The sequence below is a fragment of the Gracilinanus agilis genome, chromosome 3 (genome assembly GCF_016433145.1).
Source record: "Gracilinanus agilis isolate LMUSP501 chromosome 3, AgileGrace, whole genome shotgun sequence".
Lineage (NCBI taxonomy): Eukaryota > Metazoa > Chordata > Mammalia > Didelphimorphia > Didelphidae > Gracilinanus > Gracilinanus agilis.
In genome coordinates, this window is record NC_058132.1 from 100,970,661 (window position 1) to 100,990,114 (window position 19,454).

The 19,454-nt window shown below is 39.3% G+C and overlaps 1 protein-coding gene and 1 non-coding gene across 3 annotated transcripts in view; one reads left to right on the forward strand and one right to left on the reverse strand.

Moving 5' to 3' along the window:
• AAMDC (adipogenesis associated Mth938 domain containing) overlaps nt 1-16,505 on the forward strand; it is a 92,232-nt gene extending 75,727 nt beyond the window's left edge. For both annotated transcript variants that reach the window (XM_044668182.1, XM_044668181.1), the window contains exons 3-4: nt 14,390-14,485; nt 16,320-16,505. In XM_044668182.1, the coding sequence (XP_044524117.1) occupies nt 14,390-14,485; nt 16,320-16,460 (237 nt within the window). In that variant the 3' untranslated portion in view covers nt 16,461-16,505. The remainder of the gene's footprint in view (nt 1-14,389; nt 14,486-16,319) is intronic.
• LOC123243314 lies at nt 9,980-10,086 on the reverse strand. The gene has a single exon (XR_006505863.1). It is a non-coding gene; the product is annotated as a U6 spliceosomal RNA (small nuclear RNA).
• Nucleotides 16,506-19,454: the final 2,949 nt, after the last annotated feature.

Consider the following 19,454-nt stretch of genomic DNA (forward strand, 5'->3'; position numbering starts at 1 on the left):
ATAATATCAGCCTTTATCATTTTTAATCATTACAAATGTTTGCCTCCGTTTACTTTTCTATAAAATGATCTGGAGCAGGAAATGAAAAACCATTCTGTTCTTGCCAAGAAAATCCCAAATAGGGTCAGGAAAAGTCAAGCAGATTGAACAATATTAGGATTAAATAAGATTTGGATTTAATAAGCTTTGGACAAAGTAAAGAGAATGCTAGATCACATTGCCTTAAGCCCAGCTTGGAATCTTGGAGAAAGGTTCCTGGAAGAGGATTTTGAGGCCTGGAAGGAATCTTGAGGAGGAGAAGTCTGTTGGTTTTCCAACTGATGCTCACTTCTGGCTTGGAGAAAGCTGAAACTCTGCTCTCTAGGAAACCTGGAAAACCTGAGTGGCAGTTTCAAAAAAGGAAAAGTTTAGAGAATTGGGAATAGCTGGTGAAGAAGACTAACAGAAAGAAAGAAAGTAAAAGGCTGTTTTTTCCCCTATGGCTGCAGAGTGGCTAGACCCAGAAACCTGACTTGGTTTTGAGGCCTACCAGGCTGAGAAACCTGAGTAAGCCCAGAAGAAGTAACAGTTGGAGGAGTGAGCTGAAATTTCCAAGAGACAATAAGTTTAAGACTTATATAAGTATATTAACAAATTTGCATAGATTCATTTAGTATAGATTTGGGGGTTTAGTTGTAGATTTAAGGAGATCAGAGTAGGCCTGGACCCCAGACAGAAGAAACTCTGTGAGGGGTCTTAGTTTGGAAGTAGAATAAGGAAGACATTTCCCCCCTCCCCTTCCCCCCCCCCAACAGTTAGGTATCCTATCTTTAAACCTTTTAAATCTTATTAAATAGAAGTTTTGTTTTTACTTCAGTCTCAATAGAGTGTTACTGTCAGCCATTTTTACTAGGCCAGATCTGTTACCTCAACTGCAGCTGACAGCCAACTGCTTTAACAGCAACAAGAACCAAACCATAAAGAAGATACAGTATATTACTAACTTACCTAACAAACTCCCAACAACAACAATTCAGTAGGCTCAGTGCTGGGTACTCTAGGGAGATCCAAAGAACCAGGTATACAATGGATTTTGTCTTCAAGGAGCTTACAAGCAGCTAACTGCATTCTTACTTTTCTAATTAGTCCTAATTGTAAGGACAAAGAATGCCTTTTATAGACACAGACTGAGCCACCAGGATCTGGGTTTGTACCCCATCAAAAACAAATTATTTCAATAATCCTTAGGTATTTCTTATTCCAGCCATTCACAGAAAGACAAAAGACCACTGGAATGATTTCAAGACATCTCCACTCTCCCAGAAATAACCAATGCTTTGGGTCTGAATCTTATTGGGAAAAACCTTAGGAAACTCTGCCTCTATGATATGCATCCAAATGGTACTACAATGTGTTCTGGCCCTCTTAGATCTGCACAACTGAAACTCTGATGCTGTCTTTTAAAAGATGCTTTGAGTCAATTCCCTGAGGCTTTAAGTAAAGGCTGGACACATTCACTGAACAAATCCCAGACTGCTGACCTTTGTTCTTCCTGTTCTCTTACTGAGTTAGTTGATTGATCTCTGTTATTGTCATGGGCCCATGGCTACTTATCCCTTGCTTTCACAGAGTTATTTAGCCCAAACTGCTAACATGGTCTACTTGACTAGAATTAGAGGTGTCTTAAATTTTTAGTAGTGGGCCACATGATCAGAATTCCATCTGTATGGGGGCCACATGTTTCAGGAGGCAGGTAGATGGTTAAACCCTACTGAACCTACTAATTTATATGCACTAGGTTTTTCATTACATTAAAAAATATGTCAGGGGATGCAGGAAGACGTCATTAATCAGCCTTCACTGACAGAGGTCACAGATCCTCAGTTGTAGACAGTTTCATGAATGGCTGTAGTGGGGGAAAAAACACTTACCTAGTCGCCAGCCTCCTAATTAAACTGGCTCTTAGGCAACAGAAATGAAATCCTTTATAGTGGACTGGCATTCACAGAATTTTCCAGCTTGACCTGCTAGAACTTGTAATCTGTTGATTTAATCTTCAAGAACTCAGTCATTTCTTTGTCACCTTTAATGAAAGATGTCATATGGTTAGTTAAAACTTTATTTGTTAAAATTCTCAGTCAGGCCATAGGAATGACAAATTTGAATATGAAGAAATAGACAAAAATTCTATGAAGTGATATAGTTTTTTTAAGAGAAGACCAAAAAAACAATATATAATGAATCCATCAGTCAACAAGCAGTTTTCACACTTCAACTGCATAAAAAATTAATAGCAAATAACAAAGCTCAGAGAAAATAATGGACCATTTTAGGTTAACCTTGATTAAAATTAAATGTACAATCCTTATTTCTTTGAGCATCTGGTAAATAACAGGGATACAGTTCTATAAACAATCATTCATAACCACTTTTAATAATTTTTTGCCTAAGAGTTTACTGAGTTTAATTGTTTTTGTTTGCTGTTGTTACTTATGCTTTGGGTTTGTTGGGGAGAATTAAGCTTTTCTTAAAAAAGTCTCAGGCAAACAGTAACCCCATTTCAGTATTCTGAATTTAGCCTATAGGCCTCATGTTAAAGGAACTAGAACTAGATTATCATCATGTGAATCATCCATCTGCAGGTGAATACTTCAATCACCTGTGACAGGTGGTTGTTTATGCTGTTTTGTAAAGATCTTCAAAGATGGGCTCTTTATAGCCTCCCTGAATAGCTGTCTCATTTCTATTTATTGATAATAATTGATTTTAAAATCGATTTATAAAACATTTGTTACAAGTTTACAAGTACTTTACATATTTTGTCATTTAACCCTTACAACTGTGGGTATTGTTATACCCATTTTAACAAAGAAGAAGAAACTAAGGCTAAGATGACTTATGTGTGGTCACACAGCTAGTTAAGTATTATAAGGCTAGATTTTAACCCAGGTCTTCCTAACTTCAAATCCAGTATTCTCTCTTATCATCCCTACTCGTTGGTCCCTCACTGTATCCTCATTCCTCCTCTGCTCTTTAAAAAACATACTTAGATTTTCTCCATTCCTAAAAATCCATCTTTTGACACTGCCATCCCCTTAACCTATTATAGTATATTTCCATTCCCTTAAATAGGGAAACACCTAGAAAAAAAATCTTTACTCATTTCCTCTACTCTTCTTTTCTCATCTGTGAAACCTGTTGCAATCTGGCTTTCAGTCTCACTATTCAACTGAATCTGATCTCTCCAAAATTACTGATGAGTTCTAAATTACTAATTCTAGTGACCTTTGCGTGTCTACATATTTGACAGTTTTCACCATCTCCTTTAGGGTATCCTTTCCTTTAGGGATTGTTATATTGTTCTTCCATCTGCCTGCCTACTCCTAAGTCTTTTGTCAGGTTGTCATGCACGTCCCACTGTTTGAGGTTTGCCCTGGAACATCTTTTCTTTTCTCTCTATGCCCTCTCAGGGACTGAGTTCAGTAATCTTCCTTATGTAAATTATTACACATCTGTATCTTTAGCTCTAGTTCCATATTCCCTGTAAATGGAGTGTATCCTCACATGCCTCTTAGAATTTCTTTTTTTTTTTTAAACCTTTACCTTCTATCTTATGTAGAATCAATACTGTGTATTTGTTGTAAGGCAAAAGAGAGGTAAGAGCTAGGCAATGGGGGGGGGAGGGTAAGTGACTTTCTCAAGATCATAAAGCTAGGAAGTGCCTGCGGTCAGATTTGAACCCAGGACCTTCCATCTCTGAGTGTAGCTATCAATCCACTGGGCTAACTAGCTATCCCCCATCTTACAAGAATTTCTAGATTTCTTTAAAATATAGCTAAATTGCGCTCTTTGTGGTGGCAAAAAATTGGAAAATGAGGGAAAGTCCTTCATTTGGGGAATGGCTGAACAAATTGTGGTATCTGTTGGTGATGGAATACTATTGTGCTCAAAGGAATAAAGAACTAGAGGAATTCCATGTGAACTGGAAAGACCTCCAGGAATTGTTGCAGAGTGAAAGGAGCAGAGCCAGGAGAACATTGTACACAGAGACAGATACACTGTGGTAAAATCAGATGTAACGGACTTCTCTACTAGCAGCAATGCAAGGATCCAGAGCAAGGCTGAGGGACTTATGAGAAAGAAAACTAGCCACATTCAGAGGAAGAACTGTGGGAGGAGAAACACAGAAGAAAAACAACTGCTTGAACACATGGGCTGATGGGAATATTATTGGGGATGTAGACACTAAATGATAACTCTTGTCCAACTATCAGTAATATGGAATTAGGTCTTGATCAATGATACATGTAAAACCCAGTGGAATTGTGTATTGGCTAAGGGGGGTTAGGGGGGCTTGGGGGAGAGGGAAAGAATATGAAACATGTAACTAGGGGAAAATATAAAAAAAATCTGTTTTTTATTTATTATTTATTTATTATTTATTATTTTAAAAAATACACAGTTAAAGCATCTCTTCCATGAAGCCATTCTGACACTCCCCTGAAAACACTGGTCTCTCCAGCTGCTAGTACCTCCCCAAGCCCCAAACTACCTTACATTCACTGTGTATATGTTTTGTATTTACTTGTATATGTGTATGTTGTTTCCCAAAAATAATGTAAGCTCCTTGAGAGCAGGAATGCTTTCCTTTTTGTACTTGCCTCCTAAGCACCTCGCATTCTCCATCATTAAGTGATTACGAAGTAATGATTGATATAGTGTGCTGCGTGCTCCATGATAACACTGGTTGTCTCATACTTGGTTTTGGTCCTTAGGGTAAAATATTCCACTGAATTCCCTTCCCAGCCACTCCTGCTTTCTCCATTGTGTGAAGGTCGTTTTTTTTTTTTTTTTTTAACCCTTGTACTTCGGTGTATTGTCCCATAGGTGGAAGATTGGTAAGGGTGGGCAATGGGGGTCAAGTGACTCGCCCAGGGTCACACAGCTGGGAAGCGGCTGAGGCCAGGTTTGAACCTAGGACCTCCTGTCTCTAGGCCTGACTCTCACTCCACTGAGCTACCCAGCTGCCCCCCTGAAGGTCGTTTTTTACTAATTTCTACTTTTTATATTTAAGAGGAAAAGGAGTAATAAGTTTTTTCAGTAGGAGGCCCCCTGCTGTGCTGCTTATCAATTAGTGACAGTTAGAAGGGCATGGCCTAGGGGAGTTAGTCAGTTGGAGACATTTGAAAAGGGCTTTTTGTCTCCGGGTCCCCTTCTTAGTGGGAAAAATCTGGGGGTTAAATTAAATATTTATCTGGATTCAGAAGGGTGAGTAGGAGACAGGAATGGAGAATAGTCTGGGACCAAACAAGCCAGGGAAACTGGGTTTAGCTGTTTGGGGAAATGACAGTTGACAGGAGTGACAGTTGGGGCTCAACTGCCAACCCAGATCCACCTAGCCAGGGATAAACAAAGAGTTTAACAAATACACACACTATGAGAACTTTAAGGTATGAAGAAAACAAACAGGGAAACAGTTTAATTGTAATTTGAGAGGATAGGAGAGGGGGTGAAGTGAAACTATGTCTAACTGACCAGGACTGGAGTCAAAAGGGTAAGTTCCTTAGCCAACCTGGCTTCTGCCAGTTTGACAGCTTGGCTAAGGACCTGAGGGAGAGGGCTTGGGTTTGGGTTCTCACAACTGATCCAGAGATGTCTTCAGGATACCAGGAACCAACTCCTCCATAGCCAATGATCCAAAAGTAACGCTAGGGAAAGATGTCTGCAAACTGTCCACCAGAACACAGGCCTCTTCCCTACTCAGAATTGACTTGCAGGATGATATCTTCAGCCTTTACAACCTTCACCAATCTCCAAGATCCCAGGTCAAATAGGGACTGCAGATTGCATTTCTGCTCCAAACCCCTCACAAAACAGCAATGTCTGTTGCTTAGCTCTCTCCTCTCTACCCCCTGCATTCCATTCAGAATGTCCATGACTTCCAGCAAAGGCTTTCCCTAATAAGCTTGCAAAAAATCTGCTTTTATACTTTTAAAGCCTATAACTATTACACCCTGGAGATAGCAGTGTGTGTGGCTGGCTCTCTCTGGGACTGTGAGGAGACTGAGAAATATATTTAAGGCCTAAACACCTTATTGATTATCGACGAACTTGGGTAGACAAGGTAGATAGATAGGAGTTATATTATTAGATAGTGAGAATAGGAGTGTAAGCTAGGGCTTTGGCCTAGCAGAAGAAACTGCCCTTTGAGAAAGATAGATGTAGGGGGTTTTTATTTTGATTTAAATATTTTATTTTTTTAGAAAAATTTTCCATGGTTACATGATTCATGTTTTTACTTTCCCCTTCACCCCCCTCCATATCCAACACGCATTTCCACTGGTTTTAACATGTGTCATCAATCAAGACTTATTTACATATTATTGATAGTTACATTGGTGTGGTTGTTTGGAGTCTACATCCCCAATCATGTCTGCATCAACCCATGTGTTCAAGTAGTTGTTTTTCTTCTGTGTTTCCTCTCCTGTAGTTCTTCCTCTGAATGTGGGTAGGTTCTTTTCCATAAATCCCTCCAGATTGACCTGGATCATTGCATTACTGCTAGTAAAGAAGTCCATTACATTTGATTGTGCCATAGTGTATCCGTCTCTGTGTACAATGTTCTTCTGGCTCTGCTCCTTTCACTCTGCATCAATTCCTGGAGTTTTTTCCAGTTCACCTGGAACTTCTACAGTTTATTATTCCTTTGAGCACAATAGTATTCCATCACCAGCATATACCACAATTTGTTCAGCCATTCCCCAATTGAAGGGCATGCCCTCCTTTTCCAGTTTTTTGTCACCACAAAAAGCGCAGCTATAAATATTTTTGTATAAGCCTTTTTATCTATGATCTCTTTGGGGTACAAACCCAGCAATGCTATGGCTGGCTCGAAACGCAGGCAGTCTTTTAGAGCTCTTTGGGCATAGTTCCAAATTGCCATCCAGAATGGTTGGATCAATTCACAACTCTACCAGCAGTGCATTAATGTCCCAATATTGCCACATCCCCTCCAGCATTCTTTACTCTCCCCTGCTGTCATTTTAGCCAATCTGCTAGGTGTGAGGTGGTACCTCAGAGTTGTTTTGATTTGCATTTCTCTTATTATTAGAGATTTAAAACATTTTCTCATGTGCTTATTGATAGTTTTGATTTCTTTATCTGAAAATTGCCTATTCATGTCCCTTGCCCATTTATCAATTGGGGAATGGCTTGATTTTTTATACAATTGATTTAGCTCATTGTATATTTGAGTAATTAGACCTCTGTCAGAGATTTTTTTTATAAAAATTTTTTCACAGTTTGTTGTTTCCCTTCTGATTTTGGTTGCATTGTTTTTGTTTGTACAAAACCTTTTTAATTTAATACAATCAAAATTATTTATTTTACATTTTGTAATTTTTTCTAACTCTTGCTTGTTTTTAAATTTTTCCCTTTCCCATAGATCTGACAAGTATACTATTCTGTGTTGATTTAATTTATTTATAGTTTCCTTCTTTATATTCAAGTCATTCACCCATTCTGAATTTATCTTGGTGTAGGGTGTGAGATGTTGATCTAAACCTAATCTCTCCCATATTGTTTTCCAATTTTCCCAACAGTTTTTGTCAAATAGTGGATTTTTGTCCCCAAAACTGGGCTCTTTGGGTTTATCATACACTGTCTTACTGATGTCACTTACCCCAAGTCTATTCCACTGATCCTCCCTTCTGTCTCTTAGCCAGTACCATATTGTTTTGATGACTGCTGCTTTATAGTATAGTTTAATAGCTGTTACTGCTAGGCCACCTTCCTTCACTTTTTTTTTCATTATTTCCCTTGATATTCTTGATCTTTTGTTCTTCCAAATGAACTTTGTTATAGTTTTTTCTAATTCAGTAAAAAAGTTTTTTGGTAGTTTGATAGATATGGCACTAAATAGGTAAATTAATTTGGGTAGAATGGTCATTTTTATTATGTTAGCTCATCCTACCCACGAGTAATCAATGTTTTTCCAATTGTTTAGATCTAGTTTTAATTGTTTGGAAAGTTTTTTGTAGTCCTGTTCTTATAATTCCCGTGTTTGTTTAGGTTGTAGGGGGTTTTTAGAGAAAATTTAGTTAGGATTGGGATCTTGATTATAGTTATAATCTATTATAAGATTACTTTCACTTTCCTCCTTCCTATTTCCTATCCATATTTCCTAATAATAAACTAAGTGTTCTGCATTTATTAAACTGTGCACTGGCTTTTGATGAACTTCCTGCCCCAAAAATTTAACCCTTCACAGCCAGGGGGGGAAAAAGCCCATCAGGATTAATGGAAAGAACGTTGGTGTTTTTTGAGATTTCTGATTGTTTTCACAATAGTAATATTGCATGTTTCTATAGTTCTTTGGGAGACAGCTAGGTGGCACAGTGATAGAGCATGGAACTTATAGTCCTGAAGACTTGTTTAGATTCCTACAACAGACTTTTACTAGCTATGTTGCCTCAGGGCAAAGCCATTAATCTCTCTGAATCTCAGTTAATTTATTATAAAATCATAATCATAGCACCCACCTCACAAGGTTAATTTGAAAATTAAAGGAAATAATTTGTGTAAAGTCCTTTGCAAATCTTAAAACTCTATAGAAATATTAGCTATTAATATTATCCTCATTTTGCAAATGAAGTGACTGTGACTAGGGAAAGAGAAGTAACCTTCATAAGGCTGCAGAACTCACTAATGACACAACCAAAGCAATGCCCTGTGGCCTAATGATTTGGACAAGGCCCTTCATTTCCTGGAATCTCAGTTCTTTCATCTATAAAGTAAAGGTTGGATGACCTTGGAAGTACCTTCCAGCTCTGACATCTCATGATGTCATTAATAAGACTGTGCATGTCCTGAAAAAGAAAATTAAACTCAAACCCAGCTTGTGTCAGGCCTTCTCTTCCCCGTCCCCCTAAAAGGATACTCAAGGCAGGAGCCTAAGCTGGTATAGCCTATCTCCTGCAGTCAGGGAATAAGCATTTATGAAGAGCTTCCTCTAGCCAGGAACTAGATTAAGTACTAAGTTATGGATACAAAGAGTCAAAAAACTCTGTCCTCAAAAAGCTCAACTTCTAAGGGGAAAGAGCATGCCAATAGTCAGGTACTTACAAGAAATATAGAGTAGATGGAAGACAGACTCAGAAAGAAAATCACTAGCATCTGAGGACACCAAGAAAGGCCTCCTGCTGAAGGTAGGATTTGAGCTAACTCCTAAAGGAGGCTAGAGAAACTAAGAGATGAGGAGGGTGAGCATTCTAGGCAGAATGGACAGCCAGGTCAAAAGCCCAGAGATAGAAGGAGGCAGCCCGGCCTCCTGGGTGTGCCCATAACAAGAGAGGACCCAGAAAGGAAATGCTGGTCAGTCTGAAACACCAAAGATTTAAAGAGAAAAACATAAAAGGCCAGTACACAAGCAGGTAAATCAATAGACAAACTCCTAAAATGAGAAGGAAGGATAAAATCTTGAAAAATAATTTAAAATTTTCTTAATAGATATTCTGAGCCAATTGGGGGGGAGGGGACACGAGGTAGCTCTAGGGATTGAAAGCCAGGCCTAGAGATAGGAGGGCCTGGATTCAAATGTGGTCTCCAGGCCTTCCCGTCTCTAGGCCTGGTTCTCAGACGCTTTCTAGCTGTGTGACCCTGGACATTTCACTTAACCCCCATTGCCTAGCCCTTACTGCTCTTCTGCCTTGGAACCAATACAAAGTATTGATTCTAAGACAGAAGGTAAGGGTTTAAAGAAAGAAAGTGAACCAGTGCCTGAGGAATTACAGAATCCTGAAGTAAATGAATATTGAACAAACTTTTATTTCTACATGCCATAAAACTCCCCAGCATATTCCCAGATGAATCCTCTATAATATACATTCTCTGAAAACAAGTAAATAAAATAGCAATCAATAGTGATTGGCGTTGCTTGTATGCATAGCCTTTCCTTTAATAGTTTATTAAAAAGGCGAGCCCCTATACTTTTTTTTTTTTTTTAAATATGGAACGCTTCACTAATTTGCGTGTCATCCTTGCGCAGGGGCCATGCTAATCTTCTCTTTATCGTTCCAATTTTAGTATATGTGCTGCTGAAGCAAGCACCCCCTATACTTTTTAAGTTAGAACAACATTGACCATTATTTTTATCTGATTTTTTTTTACATTTAAAGTTATCTTTATTTACATAGTTATAGTAATTTTATATGTTGTCCTTTTGGTTCTGTTTTATTCACTATGCATCACTTCTTGTAAATTTTCCCATATTTTAAAAATTCATCCAATTTGTGATTTCTCATGTTGAAGTCATTATATGTTACATTCATATACCACAATTTGTTTAGAAAGTCCAAATTCTGTGGGCACATAGTTTGTAATCATTGAGGAGGGTGTTTTATTTTGTTTTTTTTGCTATTACAAATTGTGTTATCATAAATATTTCCTTTTTTTTTAAACCCTTACTTTCTGTCTTATTAAGGACTCTAAGACAGAAAGAACAGGAATTAGACAAATGGGGTTAAGTGGCTTCCCTCAGGTCACACAACTCGAAAATGTCTGAGGCCAGATTTTAACCTTGGATTCCCTCCTTCCCCTCTCCCCCTCCAGGCCTGACGCTCTATTATTGTGCCACCTTGTCATCCCTATTGTATTTCTACATATAGATATTTTCTTCTTGTTAACAACTTCCTTGAAGTTTCAACCCAGTAGTGAGATGTCTGGGCATTGGAGTTGTTAAAGCTAAATTAAAACTTTGGTTCTTAATTTCCATAGAATTTATTAATATTTACTTGAATAAAAGAAAGAAGACAGAGAGCTATTATGAAGTATTTTAACTAGCCACATGATCACTCCTCCTTAAGGCTCTTTCTCTCAGCCACCCTCTTTTCATGGCTGTATCCAAGGCCATAGAGAGAGACCATTAACTGGAACCTCCTCTTTTATTTCTTCTCCTTTACCCCGGGATCCTAACCTGATCATTTCTGGGTCATTGTGCCTAAGTCACTTTTCCCATGACCTATATTTGGAGCCCACTCACGTAATATACACTCATGTGATATAAAGTTAGCAGTTCAGGGACACAGGTAAGAGGATTCCCTTCGCATAATCCCCCCTTTGATTCCTTGGGAGACCGATATGTTAAAATCTCTTTATTTGGGTTTTCTGGAAGACTAACATGTCAGGTCTCCCCTGAATCATTCCACATATGTAGCTTATATCTCTAAAGCTTCTCTTACTAGCAGTGTATAAAATATTGCACTTTACACAGAGTGAATTACAACAATTTGGGGATTAGAGGGAAAGAAAAGAGAAAGAAAGCAAAAATGATTGATAGACACATTGACAAAAAGCCAATTAGGGGGCATTTTCCTTTGGCATAAGAGTTTACATTTAGAATAAATGATATGTTTAGCCCCTTTCAGTTCAGTTCAGTTCATTATATCCCAAGGTTCATTCTGGATCTCTTGATGTAGTGTGTAGTTTCTATAGGCATCCTTATGGTACCTTCTTCAAAAGATCCACCTTTTTTTTCTTTTTTAAAAAAATTTTATTTAATTGATTAAGAGAATTTCTCCATGGTTACATGATCTATGTTCTTTCCTTCCTCTCCTTTTGCCCCCCCCCCCGTAGCCAATGTGCAATTCCACTGGGTTTTACATGTGTCAGACCTATTTCCATATTATTGATATTTGCACTAGGGTGATTGTTTAGAGTCTACATCCCCAATCATATCCCCATCAACACATGTAAGATCCACTTTCTTGATTTGGGATGTTGACAATTTTCTTTTCCTAAAATTGCTTTAAAAGATTTTAAACTTTGGATTTTAGGATACTTAGAATAATCACATAGGGTTCCAAATTGTATTCCATAATGATCAGAACAAGACACAACTCCACCAACAATGAATGCATGCCTTTTTTCCTTTCCCAATTTATTATGAATGAAGTTATGAAATCTTAATATTATTTTAATTTGCCTCTTTCTGGTTGTTAATTATTTTGAGTACCTTGTTACATGGATGTTTCTAAGTTAACTTCATTTCGATTCAAGCACTTGTCAAATGCTTATTGTGTGCCAAGAACTGTATTAGGCATTTTAGAAACAAAAATAATCCTTTTCTTCAAGAGGCTTACATGCTACTGGGGAGTAAGGAAGAAGCAAACAACATGTATGCAGGTAAATATATACAAAATATATGTAAAGTAATTTTAGGGAGGAGACATTAAAAGCTGAGAAGATAAGAAAATGTATAGGAGATAGCACTTGAGCTGAACCTTGAAAAGAGAAATGGAAAAAGGCAAAGGATCCATATGCACAAAAATACTTACAGCAGTTCTTTTTGTGATGACAAAGAACTAGTAACTAAGGGAATAATACCTGTCCATTGGGCAGTGACTGAGTAAATTGTAGCATGTGCATGAATGGGGTACTGTTTGTTCTGTAAGAAATTATGAAGGGAATGGTTTCAGAGAATCTTACAAAAGCTTCTTTATTCTGATGAAGAATGAAATGAGCAAATTCAAGGAAATCATGTATTCAATATCAACAACAATGAAAGGCAAACACCTTTGGAAGACTTAAGAACACCAAGGAATGCAATGACCAACCCCTAATTTTAGAGAACCAGTGAGGAAGCCCACTACCTACCTCCTGGCAGAGAGGTAATGGACTCAGGGATCAGAGTGAGCCTTTTTTTTACATGGCCAATGCAAGAATTTATTTTGTTTGTATATGCATATGTGTTACAAGGGTTTAGTTTTTTTCCTTTTTTAAAAAAATTTGAAAACACATGTAATTATTTATTTTTTAAGAGCTATGGGCTCCAGAAGGCAGAAGTGAGTTGGAAAATCATTATGGGAATGAAATTAGCAAATGCAAAGTCATGTAGCCCAAGATAGAATGTTGTAGACAGGAAATAGCAAATAGGCTAGGGGAGCTAGAATGTGAAGAGAAGAAATGTGAAATAGTGATCCCTCACCTATCGCCAGAATTACATTCTAGAGGCCTCCACGATAGGTGAAAATCTGTGAAGTAGCAGCCTTATATTTATTTTATTATTTACATATATTTTAAGGCTTTATAAACCCTTCCCACTCTCCTATAAACCTTTTCCACACACTTATTAACCTACAGTCACTGAGCCAATTAAGCGCCCAGGATACAGAACACAGCGCTGTGGACAGGTTGCATTTCATTCCATCAGCCAGTAGTGTGCCACAATAAGCATAACTCCAAGATAAAGAAATATATATGGTTGAAAACGGATTAAAATATTGGTGGTGCCCTTGACAGAAATAAAGATTTAGGAATAGAAGAGGGTTTAGTGGAGAATGATAGAGGCCTGTTTTAGACATTATGAATTTGAGATATCTATGGGACATCCAGGTGGAGATGTCCATCTGGCAATTAACAGTTGGATTAGAGCTTGGGAGAAATATTAGGGCATACATAGATTTTGGAGTTATTTTCATAGAGTAAATTATTGAACACATGGGCCCTTATGAAATCTCCAAGACAGAGTATAGAGGGAAGAAAATTAGACCCATGACAGAATCCTAGAGATATAGTCACCCAGAAGGGAGTAGAAATAGATGGTGATCCAGCAAGGGGCTTGAGAAGAAGCAGTTAGAGAGGTAGGAGAAGACCCAGGAGAAACAAATACCACAAAACCCCAGGAAAGAGAACTTGTAGTAAAGAAAGAAAGAATTAGCAATGTTAAAGATGACAGAAGGAGTTTAGACTTATTCTGTGTAACTCCAAAGTCTAGAACTTTGAAGGCTATGTAGAAGGTGCAGGGAGGCAAGATTTAGCCCAGTGAGCTAAAAGAACTTGTTAACATTTAGAAATGCCCAAATATAGAATGAGCTTCCTAATGAGGAAGTGACCTTTTCATCATTTTTGGTATTTGTGCAAAGACTGAAAAACCACTTCATGAGACTGTTGTAGAAGATATTCATGTATCAGGTAAAGGTTCTTTAAGATCCCTTATGACTGTGCGATTCAATACAATTTATCTCAAGGTTACTTTCCCTTTCCCTGGTAGCCTAGAGTACATCAGCCTCAAAATATTTGGATTATTTTTCCTTAAATGTACATTTTACACTTAGCCACATTCTTGCCATGATTGAAAATTCTCTGGCAGTTAAGAAAGTCAAAATATGAGTTACATGATATATGGGAAAACAATGATTTCACAGAATCATAACGTAGATTTAAGAAATTATCTTCCTCATATGCCTATCTTTGGGCAAGACTGCATTGTCCCTGTCAGGTGAAAACTGATCTGCTTTTAAGGTCCTTCAAACAAGAAGATTCTCATATCATGCCAAAAAAATTCCATTTGCAATGGAAGGATAAAGAAACTAGTGTCCTGGGCAAATAGTAAACTTTTTGTTTCCAAATTCAGCATTCCCCAGGTGTGCAGCCTGCAGATGTGGAAGAAGTAGCCAAGAAGGGGGTGCAAACCCTTGTAATTGGCCGTGGAATGAGTGAAGCATTGAAGGTGCGTATTGGACAGAGTGATACAACTCGTGGCAGTGATCTCCTGGACCCTACTCTTTCCCCCATTTTGTGTTATTTGTTGCTTTGTGAATTCTCTACCTCAGGGTCCCTGAACCAATACAATCTCATTTAGGTATACAGGGTTATCAGAAATAGGACCAGTGCCTGGATCCCCTCTCTTCCATTGTACTATTCCATCTCTGAGGCTTAGATTTCTCTGTTCCCAGTAAGAGTCTAATCCTGGTATTCCCAAACCACCATACTTGTCATTACTCAGCTATAAGCACTTTCATAGTGCTTTTTGTACAGGCACTTAGAGTGCTTCACTTGAAAGCTTCCCCAGAAAGGCATAGTCAGGAAGGAGGGAGAAAACAGGAGAGAACATTCATATAAATTCATATAAAGAAGTGACCCACCAATTTCTCTTTCTAAATAAAGAATCTTCAAAACACTATTGAAAGGTGAATGGAGGCAAGTATTATTCCAGTTGTCCAACAATAGGAAATAGCTCCAAATTTCTGTGGTATTTTTTTCTCATAGAGTAGTAAGGTAGGTAGTTCAAATGTTTTCATCCCCGCTTAATGATGAAAAAACTGAGGCTCAGAGAGGTTAAGTTGCATGTCCACAATTGCACAGCTAAGAATTTTCAGACCTATAACTATCCTTCTACACTTTGGTGCTCTTTTCACCATGTTCTGCAACTCATCTTCTATGCCGTAAATACATCTAATGTATTATATATTATAATATCATATCATATATTCACCCTGGGCAGACCACTGGCAAAAGACAAAACAATTGTGACTCATTCTTTTATACGTTGGCTAAGTGAGAATCAAATACAAGTTCTGACCTTATTTTCTCACACAGGTAAAATATCTAGAAAACTGCAGTTTCCTTCTTTTAAGCACCAAGCCTTTAATTTTTTAAAAATTATTTTGGATGTTCTCTTCATGGCTAGAGGCTGGACAACTGGAGTACACCCTTGGGCAAGTCCTACTCACCTGAATGACCTCAAGACAGTACCACATGCCTTTTACCAGAAGACCAGGCTAACCAAATGCATGTGGTTGACCACTAAAGGGAGAATTGCATTTTGGCCACAGTCATTTATGAACCCAGCTACAAAATGCTTGAGATTTGTGATAGACGTCCATCTGGGGAGGAACTGCCCTTTCTAGTAAAGTCACATGTATAAAAGCACTGGATGGGAACTTTTCTCATGGCAAATATAGTTAGTATTAGTACCGTTCATGTAGTATATTGAATAGAACCAAAGCCTTTCTTGATGATTTGTGCTCATTTTTGGTAACATCAGTCTTTCCAGCCCAACAATTCATTGCTGCTCTCAGAGTTGAGATTGCCCCAGCACTAAATGGCCCCATCCATTTAGATGTTTGTTTGTTTTCAGTGTTTATCATTTAGGCACTGTGTCAAATGTGGCTTTTTATTCCTGTTGGGATGTTTCTGAGCAGCCTGAATGTTGCCTCTTTGATTTATTCCTTCTAATCTGCTGTAGGCTGGAAACCGAGATTCACAACTGTTAGAATTATTTTTAAAACACGGATAAGTATATAGGCTGGAGCAGGAACCTCTTATGAAAAGAGTTTTAATGCATAGACTTCATAACATCTATTTTAGCTATTTAGATACCCTTTTTTCATCCTTCTGGGTTTTTAGCCATATTCCAGATAGTCAGAGTTGCTAGATGAATGATGTTCCCATGAATGAGATGTGAGTGGTGCCCTTATGTTTCCAAACAGTAATGAGAAAGTAGTTAATAGATTAACTGGGTCTTTAAATCAAGCTTTCTTCTCTGTTCATCTCCTTCCTAGGTGCCAGCATCCACTGTGGACTACCTCAAGAAACAAGGAATAAATGTACTGGTCCTTCAGACAGAACAGGCTGTGAAAGAGTATAATGCTCTAGCTGCTCAAGGAGTCCGAGTGGGAGGCGTCTTCCATTCTACCTGCTGATGCCATCACCCCAGCTTACAGAAAAATAAAATGATGATTCATGAATGTGACTTATCACTTACATCCTCACCTTTCACCCCAGTCATTAAACATTTACTCAGCACTGATTGTGTGCCAAGCACTGTGCTAAATGCTGGAGATAAAAATATGAAAAAGAAAGACATTTCCTGTCCACAAGGAGCTTACAGTCTAATGGTGGAAGACAACCCACAAAGGAAAAAGGGTGGTTAGGAAGGGAAGGTATCTGATGAAGAGGGATGATGGAGAAGTCTCAAGGAGTGCAGACAGGTGGGAAATGAAAAGCTTAGGCACCTCCTCCGTGGAGCTGTCCAGTCAGAGGGAGGGAGGCCAGGCCCCTGGGCTGGCCTGAGTTCCAGGCTGATGGGATCTTCCCCGCCTATGAGGTTCCTGGTGCACTAGGGGAAAGTCCTGAGGCTTGTAGCCTGCTGGGAAACAAAGAGGTCTAAGTAAGCCATTTGATACTTCTCTCTTCTTCTGGAGTAGTTTCTCTTCCCATAATCTCCATAAGACTACTTCCCCACCCCCTTTTTCTATTTAGAATATTTTTCCATGATTACTTGATTCATGATCCCCCTCCCCACCTTTACTCCCCTCTCCAGAAGCTGACAAGCAGTTCTACTGAGTTATACATCATTGTTCAAAACCTATTTCTGTATTATTCATATCTGCAGTAGAGCAATCCTTAAACATCAAAACCCTAATCACATCCCCATGGAACTATATGATCCATATATTTTTCTAATACATTTCTGGTTCCACAGTTCTTTCTCTGGATGTGGATAATGTTCTTTCTCACAAGTTCCTCAGGATTGTCCTGGATCATTGCATTGCTGCTAGTACAGAAGTCCATTACATTCGATTTTACCACAGTGTATCAGTCTCTGTGTACAATGTTCTTCTGGCTCTGCTCCCTTCACTCTGCATCAATTCCTGGAGGTCTTTCCAGTTCACATTGAATTCCTCCAGTTTATTATTCCTTTGAGCACAACAGTATTCCATCACCAGCATATACCACAATTTGTTCAGCCATTCCCCAATCGATGAACACCCCCCCTCATTTTCCAAATTTTTGCCACCACAAAGAGCTCAGCTATAAATGTTTTTGTACAAATCCTTTCCCCTATGATCTCTTTGGGATACAAACCTAACAATGGTATGGCTGGGTCAAAGGGTAGGCAATCTTTTATCGCTCTTTGGGCATAGTTCCAATTTGCCTTTCAGAATGATTGGATCAATTCACAACTCCACCAGCAATGCATTAGTGTCCCAATTTTGCTACAACCCCTCCAACATTTATTACTTTCCTTTGGCCAATCTATTAGGTGTGAGGTGGTACCTCAGGCTTGTTTTGATTTGCATTTTTCTGATTATTAGAGATTTGGGACACTTTTTCATGTGCTTTTTAATAGTTTTGATTTCTTCATGTGAAAACTGCCTATTCATGTCCCTTGCCCATTTGTACCTTTCCACCACTTTTCTTATGGGCCTCCCACAGCCTATGCTTAGTAGTGTGCTCCAAAGTTTGCCTTAGGCTCTCTTTATCTTTCAACATTCTTCTAATGATGTCATCAACACCTACTTATTAAAGGCTGTGTATTAAATGTAAAATACTTTCTTAATAACTTAAGGGCATTATTATGCACATCAATTATTCCTGGGTCTATCAATCTAGCAACTCCCTCTAGGGCTGTGTCTGGGCCTCTGGACTAAATGGCCTCAGGCTGCCAGCTCTAGGCTTTTCGGGCTTCCACTGCCCCCTAGATATCTTCCACTTGTCAACCGGTGGGTACCTCAAACTCAACTTTCCAATCCGAATTTTTCATCTTTATCCCCAAGTCAGCATCTCCTCCCAGTTTCCCAATGTTGGGGGGGGGGGTGTCTAACAGAAATGTTCTCTTCTGTCTTCCTCTCTGTCTCCGCCTCACTCATCCCTTCCCCTCCTCTCCTCACCAGTTCCAGGGGGATCACCTTCCCTCCTAACTCGCCTCCTCACCTGTATGCTCTCCCCTTCTCAGTTCCTCTTTCCCACAAAGCCAGGATCATTCTCCACCCCCCCTCATCCCCCACCCCCACCCCCATGAGGCCTGACTCCTACTTTTCCATCACTCCCCTTCTCTTGTTCCTCTCCTCCGGGCAAATGAACCTACTTACTGCCTCTTTCGCAAAAGGGTTTCCCCTGTTATCTCCCCAATATGGCTTCAAACTTCCTTCTTCAGAGCGGTCAGGAATCTCTCAATTGCCGAATCTACCGGCCTTTATTGAGTCCTAGTATCTTTTGGTGCCTCTGTAGCATTTGGCACTTGATCAAACCTTCTCCTGGATACCCTCTCGCCTAGAAGTTTTCGGGCTGCTGCTTTCTCCTGGCTCTCCTCTGTTTTTGTCCCTTTGTTTCTGTCGTGTCTGACTTTCATGACCCCATTTGGGGTTTTCTTGGCAAGGATACTGGCGGGGTTTGCCATTTCCTCTCCAGCTCCTTTTACAGAGGAGAAAATTGAGGCAAACAAGATGAAGTGACCTGTCCAGGGTCACAACTAGTAAGTATCTAGGGCTGCATTTGAACTCCGGCCTGACACTTTCTCCACTATACTCATTACCTAGCCGCCCCCATCGGTCTAATTACTCCTCATTCTCCTTGGCTGACTCTTCGCTCTGGTCACGCCTACTAACTGCGCGTGTGCCGAGGTTCTAGTCCTGGGGCTTGTTCGCTTTTCATTTTCTCTCTTCTCGTTGGGTAATCACACCTAGACCCTGTGGGCTCATTTTCTATCTCTGCGCTGGTGATTCCTAGATCGATCGAGAGCCGGCCCTAGTCTCTGTCCCGAGGAAAAGTCATTTATCACCTACTGCCTTCTGGACGGCTCCAACTGGATCCCTCCCCCCCTGGGTACCGCACGCTCCCCAGAGCTCATTGTCTTTCCCAGACCTCCCTGCAGCTGGTGTGGACAGCCGGACGTATCCAATTAGCTGCCAGTT